The sequence below is a fragment of the Charadrius vociferus genome, unplaced genomic scaffold (genome assembly GCF_000708025.1).
Source record: "Charadrius vociferus isolate BGI_N301 unplaced genomic scaffold, ASM70802v2 scaffold45, whole genome shotgun sequence".
Classification (NCBI taxonomy): Eukaryota; Metazoa; Chordata; class Aves; order Charadriiformes; family Charadriidae; genus Charadrius; species Charadrius vociferus.
This window is the reverse complement of record NW_009648712.1, coordinates 3127284-3149814: the sequence shown is the minus strand read 5'-3', so window position 1 is coordinate 3149814 and position 22531 is coordinate 3127284. Positions and strand designations below refer to the sequence as shown.

The 22531-nt window shown below is 39.5% G+C and overlaps 1 protein-coding gene across 1 annotated transcript in view; it reads left to right on the top strand.

Moving 5' to 3' along the window:
• Nucleotides 1–22531, top strand: part of ZNF521 (zinc finger protein 521) — a 229005-nt gene that overhangs the window by 93437 nt on the left and 113037 nt on the right. Inside the window, exon 6 of the mRNA XM_009886636.1 lies at nt 16222–16306. Coding sequence (XP_009884938.1) covers nt 16222–16306 — 85 coding nt within the window. The remainder of the gene's footprint in view (nt 1–16221; nt 16307–22531) is intronic.

Sequence of the window (22531 nt, the reverse complement as noted above, 5' to 3'; positions counted from 1 at the left end):
GAATCTTATCCTAGCTCCCTTACGTGTTGGAATCCCCAGCTAGGAGTTGTGCTTACGGCAGAGAGCATTAATGACAGAGGAGTAGAATGCAGTGAGCCAAAATGCTGGCATAAGGGGTGGATTTTTAAAAAATATTTGTGAGCAACAAATTGACGGGGTTTTTGTAAATTGTGTTGTAGACATTCATTTTCCCCTCTCATAGCATATTTTGATTAAGTAGAAGCGCAACGCTAGCCTAAGGTAAATTGGGAAATCAGTCCTTTGGATGCAATTCCTTGTTGTGTTTTTATTTCTGTTCCTGATGAACATTTTGATGTCAGTGAAACACCTAGTGCCTGATGATTGAAATCCCATTCATGCAGCATAACGTAGAAAGTAAATATCAAACTCTTGAAAGATCTCATCTGCTTCCTCAGTCACCAGTGACCAAGTAATAACACCTGTATACAGGAAGGTAGAGGGGTCACGTACTGAGGGAAGGGAATCTGTTTTATCTTCAGAAATGTTATCAATGGAGTGACTTAGAGTTAATATTTTAGACATGGTATCCTGCATAATGACCCCATATGGATCAGGAAGCTTAAAAACACAGCAGAAAGAAATGATAAGAAATAATAGCTTTTGTTTCAAGAAAGCTTTTAGCCTGTAATGGTGCAAGCATGGTGCAACCCATTGCTGTGAATGTATATGGCTAGGGAGCTGCTGCTCTTCCATCACCTTCCTCATTCCCTGTTTGTGAGCCCATCTGTTGGGTTAGAAATCCCTCAGTGTGTCATCCAACAGTGTTATGCAAACTAGAGGGCAAAAGGGAGGCAGAGAGGGAGGAGGGAAGATACATAAGGATATGTGGGCCAAGAGGTAAGTATTTGTGGAGCTACTGAGAACATAACTGGAGATAGGCTGGGAGAAGGCCACCGAGGCAGCACAGGGCCTGGAGTGCCACAAAGAGGAAAGAGGAGCTGGGAGATGAGGGTGAAGTACCAGGCAGGATGCTTCCACCAGGGAAGGGCCCTGTGCTTTCATTACTTCTGCATCTCAAGTTTGCACATTGGGTGGTGGTCAGGGACACCTGAGGAATAGGATGTGGTGTGGACTTTATGGAAGGAGCAGGTTGTTAGACAGAGAACTGCAGATCTAAGGAAAACCTTTTCAAAGAAGAGGGAAAAGGAATGGCTCGCATTAGGTGTGGTGCAGGCCATTGATGGTCCTGTACTACTGCTGCTGCGTGGAACCCACAAGATTACCAGCTGAATGTTTTTGATAGAATCAGTTATCCTGGTTTCTATTTCTGTCATCTTTCCCTGGGAGACTACATGAAATCTGTCCTCCCAGTCATGTTGAAAGCCAATTCTATTCTGCTGTCAGTGGTTTGTAAAATAGAATTTATTATACTTAATACCAAACCTACTGTGTGCCGATAGCACATGGAACACGCAAAAGAAATTCCAGAAACACAAACCTTGATTTGGTGGGGAGCAGAATTTCCTGAAAAGCAAACCCTGAAATTCCTGCTGCCTCAAGCACAATCAGTATCATGTGTGTAAGACAGTTACCGCGATAAGATGTTACCAACTTATCTTCCTCTTGCTTGTAAACTAGACAAAAAGAGATTTGGGGGTCCTTTGTGGTCAGTTACCTTCAGTGTCATCAGTGAATCTTCTTGTGCTTGAATCAGGTATAATCGGACTTCTTATGTCTCCTTCTGATTGGCATCATGTTCCTCTTCTTACTCTTTTTGATTTTTCTCTTAGAAATGTATTTAAGATGAAAAAGCCTTTTAAACTACAGCAAGAAGTATGAATAGCATTTGCCTGCTTTCAAATCGCCATTTGCCCCCTGCCCCCATTCAGAGCATGTAAACTGACTTTTCAGTGTGTATGGTTCTAGTCTCCACATGAGTAACGTAGACTTTCAGATTCTTTTCTCATGGGAAGTACAAAGCTATCAAGTTCCTGATGGAGCATTAGTAGTTCTGGAAAGCATAAATTTATGTTTGTAAAATCCTGAAAGATAATTTATTTTTCTAACAGATATTACTAGTTTCAAAGTGTAATGACGCAAGTATTATGGCAATGAGAATCAAAATTGAAAGTGGTAATACACGAATGTTTAACACTATAGATTGGATGTCCAGGCTGAGGGAAACGAAAACATAAACATGTAACACAACCAGTAAAAACAAATTGGATTTCTAAAATTAGTCAGTGGCTTTGCTACTCCACTGGAAGGATGCTTCTTGAATTGAATGGGATGTTGAAGATGGCTACTTAAACATGCTATTTTGGGGAAATTTTCAACAAAAATAATAATATTAAGGAGTGAAGGTTTCATTTGCATTATTGGGAATCATGTGCTTTGAGATTTCAACCTTTATATAAAGAACATTTCATTCCTAAGGCAAGAAAAATATGGAGACTAGTTGTCAGACCATTAATAGTGCTGGATACCCTTTGTTACTTAGTAATAGATTACTAGGGTAAGAGTACTAGAAAATATTTTTTTAAGATAAAAGATAACACTAAAAATGTCACTTCTGGCTTCTTTGCCGAGTATTCTCACAGTTGAACTAGAAAACTTCCAGTTTTAGCCTGTGCTCGGTAATGTGATAGGGTGCAACTATTTTAACATGGTATAATGTCATCAGCTGAGCTATCACCTGCTGAGCTCACCCTGCTTGCTGAGTGAAAGATGTGGACCTGAATCATCTTCACTGAAAGTTACCTTCCAGTTGGGATGGGAAATGATGGGCAGTGCTCGTCATCAGTCACAACTCAAGGAACAGATCTGAACTCATTAAGCCCATCATACTGCTGAATCTAGTAGCCATAAGCTATCAAACAGACTTAAACGGGCAGATTGTGGATAGCTAGCTAATGAAAGATGTCTAAAATTGGTAAATCTGTACCCTTTGAGCTTAAATAGATGCTGAATTCAGGTTGTAGATTTCTTGTAAAGACCTTGAATCATTGCAAGCACACTGTTAGGCTAGGATAACAATCTCCTTGGTGATAGCTGATGTCTAAAAGTGGAGAACAAGGTCTGATATGATAGTGAATAGGGAACTAGACATCATTCATTCTTCTGTCACGCATTTGCTTTCTTGACTCGGACAAATCAACTTGATCATCTCTGCTTCATTTTCCTTATTCAGAAAATAAGACTGATAGTTCCTGAAAAGTATTGCCATGCTTAATCGCTATATATTTTTTGTAAACACTTGGAAAATGAAAAGCAGTGTTCAAGAAAAACTGTGTGGCCTTGCTTCTCTTATTCCTCTTTAATATGCTGTCATGTGCCTAATGAGAGAACTCCTGGCTCAGCCAAAGGTGTGCCCTCGCTTCTTAAGCTTCACGACTTCTGTACGTGCAGAAACATACCAGCGTAACTGTACAATGATAGTTACCTTGTTAATTGCTTAGCTGGCCGGGGAGGAGGGAATGGACTCCAGCTTACACCAACAGTTTACTGGTAAAACCTGTCTTATGCTAGTGTATCCATATGTGCAACTACGCTCAGTTTGAGGTCCTGTTGGTAACTTCCATAGTAGATGCTCAGCAAGTGTAATTGCTTCTGTAAGTAGCTTAAGTTATGTATCACTTTGTTCCATGAATGTGAAGCTCTTGTGAATACTGTATTACCTGTGGCAATGCAGACAGTCCTTCATTAATAATACAGGAACACTCTGGGTTTTCTGGTCCTGAGAAGAGAAGGAGCAGTGCAAGTACACTGCAAAATTACTGCAAGAATAAAGATGCTTATTTAGGTGTTGCAAAAGACTTGTAGAAACTCACTATGGCAGAGAATATCAAGTGCTGGACAAAGGAGAGAGCTAGCAACCATCACACCAGCTGAAGAACAGCTGGGGCTGTGAATCTGGGGCTGCTCTTCTGTCCTGTTGTGGTTGTGCAGAGCTGTATGCCAGGATGGGCATGTCACAGCAGGGGACGCTGGGCACATCACAGCACCATTCTGAAGGAGCCATGAAAGTGCAGGCTGACAACGAGCTTGTGGAGACGGGGTCGCAAAATTCGGATGCTGCGGAGAGCTGGTGGCTCCTTGAAACTCAACTTATCCGACCTCAGATGAATCCAGAAATGGTATCACCCTGGGAGAAAGAATGGAGCTCAGGTAGGTGTACTGTTTTATCATTAAATTTTTTTCTTTTTATTCATGGGCTCTGAATCTACCTTCTCTTACTGTGCCTCCCCCCTTCTCAAAACACTGCCAGACTCACAAAGACAGAAAACAGGAACTGCCTTTTGAAGTAGCTGGTTTGTTTCAACAGCATGCACTGGCAGTCAGAGGCGGAAAGAAGAGAGAAAAGACTGTGAGCAACCCAGAAATGTTCCCAGATGCATGCTTTTGGCAGGGCAGGCAATAGCATTTTAGCAACATAAATCACTGTGCTTTTAACTGAAAAAAATGCACTGAAATCAATACTCATGCATTTAATTGAAATACATAAAGAAATTAAAATAATCCTCCTCACCAGCCATCCAAGCTGTTCATTCTGACTACAGGATTTTTATGAATAAGCACATAAACTTGTAATGTAAACATAAGGAGTAGTGCCTTGGGTTTCCTGTCAGTGAATCCAGGCCCAGAACAAGTGATTTTCATGCTGGATTTTGGATCCAGGGACAGAGAAAGGTAAAGAAGGTTTGTTGCTGGCACAAAGATTTGGCTTTGAAATAGTTTGAGGAACTAATCTGTGGCAAACATATTTTCTGCGTGTCAAGTTTCAGAGTGAGCTCACTAAAAATACCCTTTTTGTCTTTTTGAATCGTTTTTACATTGTTTTCAGGAAAATATTATTTAAGATGTGACCATATATTATTTTAGGAAGGACTACCCATTTTTTCTTGCCAGAGTAGGCCACCTTCACATTACACTATGCTCTAATTTCTGGTAGTACTGCTGCCATGGAGTAGCTGACAAGATACAGGCTTAAGCATTTCTCTTCGCTTTGTCTTTACACTTTCAGTAGCGAGCTATCAGACAGAGTCCTCTCTGAATTTAACAAGGTTGCTGTTATTTATTATCTTGTTGCTGTAAATCCTACCAAAGTTAAGCAACAAACTTCCCGCCTTTTCACACACACCATGAAATCAGTCTGTGAAATCCCCATCTGTTGGCTGGAAGCTGCTGAACAGACATAAGAGGGTTAATTGTAGTAAGTTTTCTTAGTTTCCTGTCCACTGATCATTAAAAGCTAACACGGTTTGTCTGTCTTGTCATTTGTCAGAGGCGTCGGATGGGGAATTTGGAGATGAACCTTCTTCACACCTGTGGAAAACTTTGCATGAGAGGAAGAAAGGATAACATGTTCTCCAAAGTTTTCAAGTGCACCAAACCAAGATTTCTATGAAACAATGCAGTCGGGGGAATGCCTGCTTGAAGAAAGGCAGAAGAACTGGAGAGGGACACAGGAATGTGGATGAAGACCGTAAGCATCTCTTGAGAGGGCGAATGTAGATTCAACAAAGCTTTACGAGATAAAACATCCTGAGATGTATACTCCAACAGGTCAGCTGTGCAGCCCACTGTCCTCTTGGGGCTTTCCCTGTACGTGTATCTGCTGGCCAAGTGACCAGGGTAACATGCCACAATAGCCCTTCTGCACAGCGCCAGTGGAAAATCAAAACAGTGATAAGTATTTGTATTCTGACCTCAGAACTGGGTAGAAATAACAAGAAATTTCTCCTGGTTTTCTAGCCTGATTGTCTTCAGGAACAAGACATGGGAAAGCATGGGGTGCCTCTTTTTGTCTGATGGTTTGCATACCTCTAGAGAGTTCTTTCTCTTCCCCCTCTTACTTTGGGTAACTCTTGGCCAGTTTCAAGAAAAAGTTCATAGATGAATAGGAATCTCAAAGCCTATAAAGTTTTTACAACGTTTGGGAAGAGAGGTGACTCAGCAGGTGATAGGATCCAGACAGGAAAGAGGTCTTTTAGAGATCCAAAGCAGGAAGATGGCTTTAAGTGAAGTTCATACCTGGTTTTTATGCAAAATTCAATCAGTCACAAGAAATGAAGCTATAAAATAACAGGATCTGTTCTTTGTGGTGCTCACAGACCAACGGCTTAAGTGACTGTAAATGTTTTGAGAAGTGTTTTTTATCACTACTTAATAAAGTTGTTATATGTAATGTGTGTATTATTTGTCTCATAATACCCAAATTTGTTACTCTGTCATCAGGGAAATAAAATGGGCTAACCGTTAATTTAAAATAGATATGTAGCCCCAGTACTGCTTGTTTCACGAAGTTGTACAAAATGAACATAAATGAACCACCTGATATATAGCATCTTGTTAAAGAGTCCTCTTCTTTGACCTCCCATAGCTCTGTGATGGCTGGTAGTTGATCTTATGCCTGATTGTTTAAAACCATCAGATCCTTTTTCCTCCTGCAAAACCCATCTTTTATTTATTCCATTGTATATACAATTTATTGTATAAGGTACAACCTGTAGATATGACAGCAGAAATGTGTCTACTGCTAACATCCGTCCTCGCCATGGGCATTTCAGGACAAAGGGCAGTGGGTACAAACCAAAACACAGGAGGTTCCCTCTGAACATCAGGAAACGTTTTTACTGTGAGGGTGACTGAGCACTGTCACAGGTTGCCCAGAGAGGTTGTTTATCCTTTGAGATAATCGCAAACCATCGTCCTGGCCAGACGGTTCTAGGTGGCCCTGCTTGAGCAGGGGGGCTGGACCAGGTGACCCCCAGAGATCAACCTTAACAATTCTGTGATTCTGTGGTTTCCACCATCCTTTGGGCCTACCTACCAGGTATATGTTGATGTTATCCTGCTCTTCTGTGGTAGTTAAACCTTTGTTGCTAGTATATGGCTTCATAAGTCAGGGAATAAAAAGGTGGAGCCTCTCCTGATACTGAGCATCTCAATACAGTCCTACCAGTAATAATGTGCAAATCTTGGAAAAATAGCCCCTGCCTGCAGTTTTTATAAGAGACCCGAATTTCTGAAGATTAAAACCTCACATGTATTCATCGATCATTTGTAATGCCTGTGAAATGCCTCTGGAGAGTGGCTTAAAAATACAGCCACTTACAAACACAGCCATTTAAAAGTTGCTTGCTGCTTGTGTACTCAAAACAAGATGGGAGGTTTGTCCCCTTCGATGATGCTTCCACAGTTTTGGTATCCTGTGTGGGATGGAAATCCTCTGTTTCTTACCTATCATCAATATTCTGTGCTAAAAGGCACACCTAATGGCTTTTCATATCTAGAAGGCCACCTCTTCCTCTCTACATTTTCTGATAGGAAAAGGGGTGGCTCACCTGCAAAGAGCGATCTGAGACTCCAAGCTTCCAGATTTCCTTTCATGCTTGTTTTCCCACTGCTTCAACAGTCTTCTTTTTGGTTTCTGCTCTGACGGCTGGAATGGGTTCAGTGCCAAACTCTGGGAACATGGCTGTTCGCGTATGAAAACCTTGCAACTGTCACTGACAGTGGCCAACTTGCAACTGATACTGTTTGGCTGCTTGGTGCTTCTTTCACAGGCGTAGTCAGGGACTGTCTGCATCACCTGATGATTTTCCTGAACTGTCCGTCTTAACCGTAGCTCCTCAGTTTTCTTACATTCCCTACTTCACAGCTAGTAGTCTACACAATGGTGGTTGAAGTCCTGCAAACCTGAAGTATGACATTCTGCTTCTGAAACAAATTCTGCAATCTCTTTTTTTCTGATAGGAAAATGGTAGACTGCAGCCCCATGCAAAAAGAAACGAGCTTATTACAGGATGTGCCTAAGAGGAACTGCTGGAATTTTAAGAAGTAATGTGAAAGTAAAAGGTTATGAAATGGGACAGCGGGAATTCTGGGAAGTTCCCTTAATTGCCTTAGAGGAAAGCAAGTATTTCTTCACAGGAAAAAATGGCTAGACACAAATCATTGTGGCTAGCGTTGAAGACTGGCTCAGCGAATGCTTGTTTTGCTGGTACACCACTTCCTTGGGCAGCTGCGCTGCCCCAGCGGAGGTTTTTCTAACTGGGCACACAGTCAAGCATCATTGCAGTGTCAGCAGCTGTGTGCCAGCTCAGATGCTACCAGTGTATTCGTTAACGTTGATGTGGCCTGAGAGTATCCGTACAGGGTAGTACTGTAATTACAGCAGTATGATTGTAGAACTCTATTCGTGGCATATTTCATAGTGTAGGCAAGCCTTTGTAAAACCCCCGTCTTGCCAGTGTTATCATGTGAAGCTTTCATTTGTGAAGTCCCATTGACTTCCCCAAGTGCAGAGCTAATTGCATGAGAAGGATCTGAGGGGTTTAATCCTTCTCCTGATACTTCAATGAAAATTAATTTCTTATATATTATGTATGAGTAATATATTTCTGTTTGTACATTAATATTAATGTTGCATATTTTTGAGCACAAGTTCTATTCTGTAGGATTAAATTATCTTGGTAAGTAATAGCCCAGAATTCTGCAGGAATAAAGGTTGAGTTGCAAGTGCACAGTTAAGGGCAGGGGGAGGGTCCTGAGTCAAACTTGGGAAAGTGAAATTAATTAGCGTTAATTTTGCATAGTGTGGGAGAAGAGTGGTTTTAGTGTTTAAGTCAAACAAAATAAGGTATATAAAAAGCCCCCTATTTTCCCTTTCTGTTAAAATCCAGAAAGCTTTTACAAAATTTGTGATGGAGAAAAGAGACAAAAGAGTATTCTCTTGTGCGTACTTGCAAACTATTAATTTTATTGGGCTACATCTGTTGCTGATTGTTGGTGAAGAAAGTAGTGGCTTTATTGAATGACAGTCTGTCTCAGTATGCCTTTTTTAAAACAAAGGAAAAAAAGCAACTTTAAAAAGAAAAGAAGTCTATCAGCTTACTCAGAATATCAGCTTTTTGCATCTCAGACCTGCCAAGTCATGCTCTACTGCCTGTGCTTTGATGCCGCGTCATCTGCCAAATTATCAGCGCAATCTTGACCGTAGCTTCTCCTTAATGCCCATAGCCATACAGCTGCTCTGATACTGTGATGCTGAATGTTAGGATGCCTCGTGATGGGTTAGCAGCTCTCTGGCTTCAGAGGGTCTCAGGTTGGCAGCCTTTGATTTTAAGTACAATGTAAGGAGACGGAAAGAGGTGTGGAAGCGGACAGAAAGTTCAGTTGCTGACACAGTAAGGCCCAGGTTCCTGAGCACCGCTTAGCACATACACTTGCAGTGCTCAGAGGCTCAGCCTCACCCAGGATCAGGCCCTAGGATAGAAAGACAGAAAGAAGCATATTTGTTTTTGAGTTCCCAAATCAAATCACGGTACTTAAAGCTGTTTGTACTCATAAACTATGTAAACTTGATATGAAGTAATTGAGAGAAAATAAATATACAGCCACATGCTGGCAGGTTTTAGAGTCACTTTTCTGATGGGTACTTCAGTACAGTACTGAGTTTCAAAGACCTAGAGAGAGTTAAAGGATTAGAGAGCTCGAAGGGAAGAGATGTAATTTTTAAATGTTGCAAGATGTGGTTCTTTCTGTGTGGGGATGTGAGACATCGCAAGCTAATGTGCTTCATCAGCCAGGGGAAGGAAAGGTTTGTAACTAAGAGACGTTGAAGACAGACGCGATTAAGTGCGGAATCCAGTATGTAAAGGTGAAAGACAGAACAGCAGACCAGACTTCAAGCAGAGTAGAGAAGGAAGGACTGCTAGAATGAACATTTGTATTTCTGACTAAATGCATTTTGTGTATTAACTCAATAAGTAATCATAATGAAAAAAATTAGAAAAAAAAGATTTTTTTCTCTATTTTTTGTTTTGCTTACCTTATGGGATTGATTGTATTCTTTCTCTAGACATGTATACTCAGACCCTGTTATACTTAACACCCTGCTAATCAAAAGCAGAACAGAAAAATCCTCATAAAATCATTGTGAACATGTTTTTAAAAACAATCAGGAAATACTAATTAAAGGGTGTTGTGTGAGCAATGAGAAGAGTTAGCAATTAGTCAGTTCAAAAAAAATGCAAGATGACAGTGCCCCATAAGCAAGATAAATAGCTAACTATGCAGTGAAACTGGCTAACATATGCTTAGTTTTTTAAGAGCTTAAGGTTGACAAAATAAGCATCCAGGAAGATAGAAAAGAAATCCTCAATTAAGGTACTGTCAAAAATAATCTGAGCTATGATGAAAAATGGCTAAATGGATAAATAAGCTGGGACCGTGGTTGCTCTTGTGCCTCATGCAGGGCCAAGCACACTGCTAACACTCAATAAAATAACGATGTAAAAAATCAGCTGGCAGCACTAGGTGTTAGCACTGGCAAGTTGCTGTAGTTAGTGTGCAAGTTTTAACTTGGTTTTTGCCTATGATTTGTTGCTATTCACTTTCTCTTGTCAGGTTACCTTTCTGTCAGTGTAACAGGTTGAATTAGCTCCGCCCCAGATTTAATGTGAGGGAAAATGTGAGTGAATGATTGGTCCAGGAAAGGGGAATTAGAGGATGTGGGAAGTGTGGCATCACTCTCTTTTGGCAGCAGCAGGTTGTCTCAGCTGTGTCACTGATGCATACCCTCGGTCTGTGTTGAAACTGAGGGGAAGGAGCCTTGAAAGTCCCCTTTATGGTGTGACAAGGGTAAATAATGTACCTAGGTGTAAACAGGAGGTTATTGGTAGATTAACAGCTACACATCAAAGCCATTTTTGATAGTGCATGCAAGAGAGGTGCAAAATGAGTATAGAATAAACTAGGATGCCTGTGAGTCTGAGAGACTATAGACAGGGTTCATTAGAAGCTCTAAGACCTATTTTTTGTTATTTCATATAGGGAACAAGTATTCGGTTAAAAGAGGTATACAGGAGATCCAGAAATGGTATATGCAATCAAGGAAACCAATACTGTTGAAAAAATGCTTTGTCGTGGAGCTTGTGGCATATTGTCCCTATGGAGAAGAATGAAGTATGGATTAGGTGTAATATAATGGAATATAGTATACAAAAAGTGACACAGAAAAATATCCATCCCAAATTTCTCAGAGAAAGGAGCTGAAGATAAAAGGAAACATTAAGCAGATAAATTTACAGTCTTTTAAGAAGCGGTAACAACAGCCTGGGAAAAGGCTACTAGACATTTAACAGGGGATGTAAGGATTATGCATGAAATTACTGGTTTGTGAGCTTGATTTAAACAGTGAGAAACATGAGAGAAAGGCTAATCAAAGACATGATAGAAGAACACCTAGAAAGTATGGATTTAATGAAGGATAGAGGGCAAAGATTCACAGAGGGAGGACCATGCTTAAAATTTTCAATAAAGAGTATTTTGAGAGAGTAGCCACAAGTGCTGACAGAGAAGCCTATAAACATGATTTACCAGGATTTTAGCAAAGCTTTTGAAATGGTATAGCACAAAAGACTAATCTGTTGGGTGAATAAGTATGGCATAGGGAGAGATACTTTGTTTGATTAAAAAAGAAAAGAAACACTAACTTGGGTATGGAAAGCATAGGAGTCTTGTGAATTGAAGCAGTTTAGTTTGGAGCAGTGTGAATAATGGAAAGCCTTAAGAATCATTATTTGCACCAATTTTGTTGAATTTATGCAGCATGTCAGTAGTCTGGAAGAAAGCATAAGAAGTCAGATGGATGAAATTCCCCAATAGTACAAAACTGGGGAAACGTCAGAACAAAATAGGCAGGTCATAAAATTCTGAATGACTTTGACAAGGAGGTGGAGCATAGGCAGGTAAGCAGCATATGCAGTTCATTTTCAAGTAATGTAATGAGGCTAGGGAACAGAAAAAGAAGAATGTATGGGTACCTCAGAGAGTCACAGGGCACAGAACGCTACGCAGAGGGATCTTCTGCATACTTCTGAAGCACTTCTAAATAGAACTGTAAATCCTCTAGTGGAGTTGTTTTAGTTTGTTTATAAAAGCTACTAAATTTCTGGACACAGAATCGAAGTACCAATTGAAAGGCCGTATTCTTGGGTCGTTTACAAAAGCAGCAAAGCCTCATTTGACATGACATGGACACTTTAGGCACCTTTACAGAAATGAAATTCTGAAAACTGTGAAGTGACAAGTGAGGATCAGGACAATAATTAGAGGTCTAGGTGACATTAATTATTCAAAAGGTTAGAGAGACACATGCATATGCTCTGTATGGATTGAAGGCCCAATCCAAAGCTCATTAAATGTAGTCACAGAGAAGCTTTGCATGCTGGAAGGCTTTAAATTGGTTCTGCAAAGAGGAATGGAAGTGAACAGGAATGCAAGAGGCAACCAGATTGCCCAGTGCTCTTGTGTGACACCTAGTCCAAGCAGTTACTCTTTTATAACAGTTTTGAATGGCCCCAGGAATGACTTGGGCCTCAGATTTATGTGCAGCATGTAGGAGACAAATTGGCACTTACGTTCTTAAGGGGGGGGCAAAGTGAAGGATTGTGGGCTTGTTTATTGAAGCGTTTTTATAAAAAGATGAGGGCACAATAATATAAGAAATAAAAGGAAAAAGTTAAACTGCTTTCTTAATCCCATCTAATAATGTATGTGTCGCTCTCCTCTGGAACAAATCTTTGGAAATTTTGCAACAAGGCACAGTTTGGAGCTCAGTACGGCTTCTCCAGGTACTATAATGGTCCTGCCTGAGTCCATATGGAAATGCACTGGTAAGCGCCTGCTGTGGCCCACCTTTGCTGGTGTGAAATTCCTCTGTAACGTGCATCAGCTCGTTTTTGTGTTTGGTGGGGAGAATGAGAATGTTGTCATGCTTCTGAGGAGCATGACAGGGAGGCTGACAGGTGTCCTCTGGCAAATGCGGTGGTGGCAGGTTAGGGTGTAAGTGCCCTCAGCTGCCACCCTTCATCATTGTGTGGAGCTGATATGCCCTGAGCTGGGAGCCAGAGCAGCAAGGCCTGGGTGCCCGCTCTGTCCTGCCATGTCCTCCATTGGCACAGGTGTCTCGGACAGTGGTGTTCCTCCCTGCAAAAAGCTGCAGCAAAGCAAAAGGCAAGGATGGCTGTCACAGTCCTGTTCTTCTTTCTCTGTGGAGCCATCTTGTATCGCAAAGGGCTGGAGACACCCAAGAGATTCAAATGCCTCCTTGAGTCACAGCCCAATTTTTCTTCTGTGCTGTGCTATGCAAGTGCTGCAAGGCTTCTTCCCCAGCTATCCAGGCAAGGGACATGGAGCTGCAACGCCCCAGGGATCCTTTCTGTCTTATTCCCCAAAGTGTCCCCTTTGTGAGAACAACGGAGCAAGGAGGGGCTGGGTCTCCCCTTGGGTCTCCCCCTGGTAGGGAATTGGGACCAGCCATGAAGCACGTCAGGACCCAGGAGCTCCTGTGAGCAGTTATGAGTCCCGTGGTTCTGACAATGCTTGTGAGACTAAGTTGTAACTTGCAGTGAAAAAGGACTTCCTTAGAATGCGAAACATATGGAAATAAGTATGTGGTTTTTGTTCAACGTGGTGTGAAAATGACTGGGTTTGATCATTTGCAAATCTAAGAGTAAATGGAGTTTACTGAATTTGCTTTTAAAATAAAAACTTAACCATGCACAAGTTTAGACGCTTTGAGAAGAGTGTGTGTTGAGCTAATAAAAGTTGATGTCAACATTTTAGAATATGTTTGGAAAGAAAAAAGAAGTAGTGTTTGATCAAGCAGCAGTCACAAAAACATTCTTCCCTTCAAGATAAAAAGAAAACCTCTGTGTGTGATTCTGCAAATATGTCAGATCATTTTGAAGAGGCTAGTAAGTGCTAGTAAATTATTATTTTTTTGTTGTTGTCAAATGACTTTATTTTTTGGCATTAGACTTCAAAAAAACCCTAACCTTTGTGTGTGTTGTCGTTATGTGCATCAGTCATAATTTTGCCGACAATTCTTGACATGCACTCTGCATTGCTGTGCTAACAAGAGAAAAGACCAGCCATTAAGTTTATGTTTCTTTGTTTTTGAACAAAGTCACATATCAGGAATAATGCTAGGGGTATGCTAATAAACAATATATAGTGCCAGTCATCAGGGAGTAAGAAATATTTTCTAACTAGTTCTAAAGGGAAACAATGTTTTAAAAAAAGGGAGAGTGATTGTTATTTATGCAATATTGTTGTTCTATATGTCAGCATCAAAAAGCATCTTGTAAAGAGCTTAGCATAATAAATCATTGATCGTGACTGTCATTATTTAGAGGTCTTTGATAGATCTAGATGTAGTGCAGTAAGGTTAAATTTACCAACATATAATAGGAAATCCTTAGACTGAATCTGAATTTCTACCAATGTTACCAGTATTGTCACAACAACAGAAAAGAGAACAAGTGTTGTATCTTTTAAAACAGTAGACTTTACAAATCATAACTATAAAACTAAGCTAAAGCAGATTTTTTTTTCTGATTGCCCATTGATTTTGTTTGTCTACATAAGGATTTAACTTGGTTCCATTTCAGAAAACTAAAGTTGATTTAAATGAAAAACGGCAAAAAGGGCTTATGATTGTTTCCACCGAGAAGCAATGCAACACATTTTGTTACTGTCATCAAGAAAATTAAAATAGCCTCTGTGTATGAGGAGCAATGGGAGATTTTTAAAGAGGACCCCACAGGAACAATTTCGGAGTTGACTTTGATTAGTCACTAATTTTTCAATTAACTTGGTAAGACAAAATGACGTATGTTTTAAAAGTCTTCATAGTCCTGCCTACAGGCTTGAAGTAGAAAAATACTTAATGGATAGGCGCTTTATCTGTTTGGGACAGGGGCTCTAAATTTAGGAACTGATAAAAAAATCCAGCAAGTCTTTAATAATGTTTAGAGTCAGGGGGAAAAAAAAACCTTTTTAAAATATAATTGATAATATTAGCTGCATAACGCTCTTCAGAAGTTAAATATATACAAGACAGGCTGTATTTTTGATGCACATTATCCGGTGAACCCTACTTCTTCCCCAACTAATATATACAAAATCTGCACTTTACTACATCTGTGCCAGCTTTTTGTGACTTTACATTCTTTAAAAAATATATGTTTTTCTTTTTTCTTTTCTTTCATTTTGCTGAGGTAGGCAAGGTGCCTGTGGCTGTACAGAAAGATACATGTCTCTTGAGTTACTGCCTTGATGTGGCAGTTCAGGGCTTACCTTGCCTTCATTGCATCTTCAAAACAACAGTTGAGCTCTCCAGGACTGTTACCTTAGGACTTGAGTCCTTGATACTACAATTATGCAGTTGAATAATTTTATGAATCTGGCTTGTCTCATTAGATGCCTGGATACCTGCAGATTTTAAGTGTTATGATGAAAAAACAAAGTCTTACTTTTGAATATGCTCTTAGTTTTCACTTTTAAAGCAATATTTTCCAATATCGAATCTCTGGCCAATTCAGGTGAAGAGAAATAATACGAGAAAATACAGTCACACTCTTATGACGTTGAAATGTCTTGGATAAGTGATATAACTTGTAGAAAAGTGAAATAGCAGATCTTTTTTGGAAGACAGCAAAGACACAAATGAAAAACTTTTCCTGTGCACCAAAGAGGGCAGAGTAATGCATTTCCTAGTTTATAATGAAATTTGATCTGTATACACCATGATTTTTAAGTAAGTCAGGCCCAATCTATTATGGCCAGAATGATTGCTCTCTGGCTAGTTTCCAGCCAGCCTTCCCAGTTTTAGTACAGGCTTGCCAGTAGATATGGAAGCAACTGCCCGGATACAGCAACCATTTGCCCAGACAAGCAGGGATTTTTGCCTCCTTGAAAGATGGCAACGTGATGGACCATTTAAAATGTATTGTGCAGAGGAGATTCTGCAGCCTAGTTGAGAACGAGGGAGAAGCAGATTTCTGATTTCTGTGTTCTGCTCCTGGCTTCTCCCCAGTTCTGTATAGGGCCTAATCCGTTGGTATAAAATGAAGGATTCATGTTGATTTCAGTGTTGTTCAGATCACATCCCGCATATCTTCATTGCATTTTGCCTTCCATGAATATAAAGCTGGTGTTTTAGCAATACTGGTCTGTCCATGGAGCTAGGAAGCTGAAAGCAAGCCATTCTCTACAGATTTTCAGGAAACTCAGATAAAAGGTACTACAGAACTGCAGAGTGTTATTTTTTTAATATTAATAATGAAGCCTTAATGAAAACACTGCTGGAGAGCTTTAAATGACCACTTTGAACTCAGTATTTTGAGTTATAATGAAATGGTTCCAACTGTATGTTTCAGTAAATTTTATCTACCCTTGTTTCTTTAGAAGAAGACCTACCAGTGCATCAAATGTCAGATGGTTTTCTACAATGAATGGGATATCCAAGTTCATGTTGCAAACCACATGATTGGTAAGTGAAGCACTAAAACTTCTCAAAGACAGATAGCCATTTCTCTTACTCATGATCATCATTGCCTCTAAAATTAAAGAGAGTTAAGGAGAAATTAATTGTGCATCCATCAATGATTAACCTAGGCATGATTGATTTTTTTATTCATATTATTAGACTTGATAAAGCATTAGCATATTTTATTTTCTGCAAGGGCTAGTTTAGACTTCTGCAGAGAATTATATATCCACTGCCAGTCAAAACACAGGTGATTAGCAAATTAAACTTCTAATCATTTTTGCATTATTGAAAACAAACTAACAGGAATGGTTAATGAACTGGATGTTAGCTTTCCGTAGAGTTTTAGACAGGTTTTAATTTCAGAAGTTATTATGGTAATGACACTACTGTGTACTTCTCAAGCACCTTGGTACCAAAATCAAAACTGGCGAGTTTTTGTCATTAGGAAACATAAATAATTCAAACGGCCATAAAATAGTATTGTTTGTTGTGTTTGAGCAGTCTGGAAAAAAAATCCTGAGTGTATCTGTATACAATTAAATATAATCATTTATTTGAAAAAAATAAGGAATTGTAGTGTTCAGTAATGGAATCTGCTCTTTAAGGTACAAGCATTTTACAAAGTCCTTTAGTATTCCTGAATCCAAGCCTGGCTTGATGTTTACAAGGCTGTTACAGTTGTAAATTGGAATAAAACAAAAGCTGCTTTTTCTTTGATATTCATATTTTCCTATTATTTGCTTATTCCCCTAGGACTACCCATAATGTTTCAGTTTGGTAACCACTCAGTAATAGCACTAAGAGTTCTCTCAGCCAATTAAATTTATCAAGCACATCATTTGCCCGCTAATAAGATAACATTGCCAGGGTTGTCTCATTTTGTTTTTAGCCTCTTTTCCAAATTTCACTTTTCAAGACCGAGATGGATACCATTGATTTTATACTCCTGCTTCCCTTATGCTGTTTTTCTTGCTGTAATAACAGAAAAGCATGCAAAGCACAGACCAAACGATATGGTATAGAAGCCAGTAATTATATATACAACAGAAGAGAATTTGCTGGGTTTTTTTCATTTTATAACATAAAAATACTTTGTTTGATGCTTGTTTTCTTTCTTTCAAGGTAACATGCAGATTTCTTCCATGAGCACTAGTAATTTGGCTGCACTGTAAAAGAAAGTTACCTGCCAAAACTTAATAGCCCATTTTTCTGTGTACTTTATTAATAAGTTTAAATACATTTAGGGCATGAACATTTTATATACTTTACTTAAAAATGAATAAACACAAATGACAAGCTGGTTTTGCAAAGGAGCAAAGCGATTTGCCTCTTGGATTAGGCCTTAGTTTTCATATTTTGTGTCTTTGGGGAGGAGATAATCTGAACTGCTTCACAGTATTCAATCTGGGTCAGTAATGTGGAATTTAAAAGTAGGTTATTACCAACAACAGAACTCACCATTTCTGCTGTTTTCTTTGAATTCAGTGTTTAACATGTTCTTAATTGTAGCGTACAGTCACACTGAAACGTGACAAGGAATATGGACACTGTGGGTAAAGGATGATGCTGGAATGGCAGAGCCAGTGTGTTTGCTTGCCACCCACTTCCCAGATGCCTCATATTTTCAGAATAGGACCCCACTTCTTTCATAAAATACTCAGATTTTCTTTTTTGCCCCTCTATTTTCTGGATGAGTTTTAGTAAAAGGTCAGAATGGGAGGAGAGAAAGGAGGAGAGAGTCAGTAAAGCAGGACAAAGCCAGTTAGGTAGCTTCAGCTTGCAGATCTGAAAAGACTGAAATTTTCTTAAACTGAGCTATTAACTGCCTATGTTTTATTTCTAAAAGCTGGATGAGGTTGAATGAGAAAGAAAATCTTTTAAAAAATATTTAATTGTTTTGTCTGTGTTGTATCTAATCATGCATGATATTGCTTCATGACATAACCATAGTGACACAGATATAAACGTGCTTAATGTAAAATCTTCCCAGTGAAATAAAGAAGGAGCTTGCAAAACATGCAGGGAGATTTGCCGGTCATGTTTGTGGTAATCTGTGTTCAGTGGAAGATTCTTATCTGTACTGCCAGACTTAACAGTGCAGTTCCTAATGATGTAGCCTCGATTAAGCAAATGCAAGGGGATTTTGTGTTGGGGTGGAGTAAAAGGAATATCAGCGTTCCGGAGAGTTCTGAATGTGACCTCAGAATCGAAGCACAGGGAAAAATAATTTCTGATCTCCAATTCTGAGCCTTCTCACCACTAATTGGATTTTTCCTTAGCTATCTTTCTAATTTCACTCTCCCCCCTCCCCTTTAATTTATACCATTGTTCACAGGCCTTTTTCCAAGACCATATTCTGTCTAGAGGGAAGGGTTCAAGGGGTGACATCAAGCTGTTTAAAACTGGCCTTAGTTTATGTGCATCTGTAGGTAGGCTTATAGTATTCATATATAATACAGAAAACATGCATGCAAACACATTTGTGTGAATGTATGTAATACATAATCCATATCTGTACCTGTAGATATCTGCGGGCATATCAATATTGAAGATGGAAAATATCAAGATTGAAAAATATATTAGATGAAACATTTAAGTGAATACTGACTTGTATTGACAGCATGTTTACCGAACAAAAAAAACCTGGTTCCCCAAACACGTTGGTCCCTCCCTTTTTTACATGTGTCTGATAAAATATGTCTTCTTGCCCTGCTTCCCTGGTAGGAGATTAGCAGTGTCTTCACTCCTCTGGGGAAGGGAAAGTGAGAAAGCTTCAGGGGGAGAGAGAGAGAGAAAAAGAAGGACTTTTAATGAGAGGGAGAGGGAAGGTAATCTGGGAAGGCAGGCGTTAAAAGTCAAACGGTGTGATAATCCCTAGATCAAATTTAGGAGCAATAAATGCCTTTTGCAGACGTCATCACACAGTGTCAGGCACTGTTATTTCCTCTCATAATAAAGTGTTAGGATGGTCTGTGTTGCAGTTATTGATGGATGTAGTGTCTTCTTACCTGAAAGACTCCATAATCATAATTCAGGGAAGAAAGGGGAGGCAGCTGGGACTTGGGACAAACAAGAAGGCAGAAAGTCATCTGCCAAACTCCACTCAGAAATGTGTGGGAACCACTGATAGAGATACACGCTCAGCCAGCTGAGGGAAACAGTTGCTACTCACCATCTTTTCAGCAGTTTGGGAGCCTAGAAAAGTGTCCCATCTAATTACTGTGCCCCTTGAACACGATCCCGGAATGTAAACTGAGTTGATGTTGCTAACATCCACAGAGAGAAGCTGCATTATGGAAGGTCACTGAGGCAAAGATATCTTTATAAAACCCCACTGTGAAACTTAGACTTTTAAATAAGGCAACCGGAATTACTTTGTTGGCTAAAATAGCTCCACTGAGGGTAGGTATTTTTAGGTTGTGTGTATGCGTGTGTTTTTGTCTAATCAAATATAATCTCAACTAGACATTTAGCAGGGGAAGAGGGATTAGAGGCTATTTGAAAAGCCTCTTACTCTTCTTTGTTAGGAGGGTATATAGTGTTTTTACAGATTTTATTATATGTTTCAATCAATTCAACAAGAGGGATTATGCCACCTAATGGAAAATAAAATCTGCAGATGACCCAGTGAAGTGTAACCTTAAGTATCTTTGACAACAATACAATTTACATTCATTATTATGCAAGTTATATATTGAAAAGATGTCATAGGGATGGCTTTCCTCTGTAACTACATGTTCATTACTTCTAGAACTTCTCTTTTTAAAACTGCTTTGCAGCCTTTAATCAAGTCTTCCCACCCTCTTTGTGATGGGACAAGGGCAATAAGCCTTTTCCATTGAATAAATGAGGACAAAGAGGCGAAGTGGAATTCCTTGCTTGCGTTAAGTGAGTGAAAGTTCAAGAGTTCTGACTGCCAGATCTGTCCACACGTTACTAGACACCGTGCTTCATCAAGCAACGCCTGTGTTTGCTTAAACTACCATACTGATTCAAGCTTAGGCTAGAGGATGCCAGCGGACAGAAAGCAAGACAAACCATGGGCTTTTTTGAATAGGCCCTCTGTTTAGGCATTATTTTGGACCCAGATGTAAGCATGTACTTTTGTTTGGATAATTGTGAGGATGATTGCCAAATGAAAACATGTTTGTCGGTCTGTGTATTGAAATGTGTTGGTAAAATGATTTCTCAGCTTTTGAGTGGGAAAGCAGGAAACGTAAATCCAGGCATGTTTCATATGGGTTTAGGAAGTGCTGGCATAAATGGTAATTCTTCAGCCGCTTTCTTTCTTTTACCTTTCCCTCCGGGAGGAATGCCTAGCATTTTTCTGCATCCTTCTTCAAGAAAATTCTACTTCTGAGTGCCTGGTGTCTGTAGAAAAGAGAGAGGCTTCCTGGCATCCCTTTGTTTTCATCACGTAGTTTACAGTTGGCATTTGACCTGAGAGGGTAGGAAGAGAGCCTGCCATTGTTTGTGTTCTGTTTGCTGCACTCCACTGCTCCTCCTATTATTTTCCCTGTTATTTTAAGCAGACAAGCTAAACATTGTTTTTTCTTCCACTGATTCCTTTACATCTGTAGTATCCAATGCAGTTCAATGTAAATATACTAAACAGTTGCTCTAACAGTTACCTAGGATTTTGCACACATGCACATACAGAGTGGCTCTGAACTGGGGGAGTTCAGACATGTTTAACTCAGAAAAGGAATTACTCCATATAAAATTACGAGGCTCAACAGCAGTAGTGTAAATTTGTAAGTGCTCTGAGTAAAGTGCTGGTAGGCATGAGATAATGTAAAGAGATGACATTGCCAAGAACTATTTATGAAGAGCTTAATTTTTTTCACTCTGATAATTCTTGACCAATAATTACCAGCTTCTAATTATCTATTTTAGTTAGAAAGAAATCTCTATCACTATGGAGGTTGGCATTGCAACTAGCGCATAAATCCCCAAAGAGGTAAATGTGTTCCAAACAGCCACAAACAACTGTCTCATGAAACATAGTGAGCAAATTGCGAGCCGCTGGCTGTGCACAACAGAGCAGCACATTTACCATTGAGGACTGATCAGGCTGACAAAGAGAATGATAAAAGGGGAAAACAGCCACAGTCTTTGCAGTTTGCTGCTACTTTTGTCGATGAAGAAAGCAAGCCCCAGTGTCATAGCAAGAGCCACTACCCCTCTGAAGAGTCGGGGAGCAAAGGGGAAGGGTGTCACAGTCAGGATTCGGTACCTTTTTGCAACCCTACTTTTGAAAATTTCTATATAGGTCATTTCTGAAAAGTAAACAGACTTTTCTTTCTTTAACCTTTTCAGTATGATGTATAAAACACATTTTGTGAAGTCTGTTGTGGTGAGGGGGGGGCTTGTTTTTGAGGGAAGGATGTTGTGTAGCGTTGAGCGAGGTAGCAGGTGTGAGCAGGAGGAGGAAATGAAGGGAAAGAAAAAAAGATGCCGAGCACCGAAGTTAGGAAGGAAATGGGAAAACAGGATGAAGCAACTCTGCAGTTGACGAGAAGAATTCTAGTTTACACCAGCAAATACTTTATTAAACCCCAAGTAAACAGATCTATGCTGGAACAATTGTAGTTTAAAAAGAAGTCTATATAGAAAGTGGGATCTAACATTTTAATTTCTTTGCAAACAAATTTAACAACAGCTGTGTTTTACAATAGCAAGTAGTATGTAACCATTAGAAGATGAAAAGACACATTTTAGTGCAACTCATGATTTTTGATTTTTTCAGTGACAGTGATATAAGTATATAATATGTATATATGCTTGTGTGTTGTGTGGATATGCATGTTTGCATTATGCATGTACTAACTACATGCATAATAAGCCTATAAAAATAAGTCATCTTACTTGCCTCACATTTGTGCAGTGTACAGTATGTGTGGACAACATCACTGATGTCAAGACAAAGGAAATACCTCAATCGGCTTTCTGGAGCCCAAGAAAATTTTAGTCTGGTTGTAATAGCACGTGGCATTCACACATTCTGTTATTTGTTTAAAGCCTGAGGTCATTAAAAACCATGATTATCCTTCCACTTACAGAGAAAGCTGTGTGCTGGGCAACTAATACTTGTTGCACCGTGTTGACCTCCAGTAACATATCTTCAGAATGTCAGTGTAATCGCTGTACAGTAAAATTGACATTGTGAAGTCTCTCTTACTGGAGGTTTAGGAGAGAAAGTATCCAAAGATACACATCTATGCA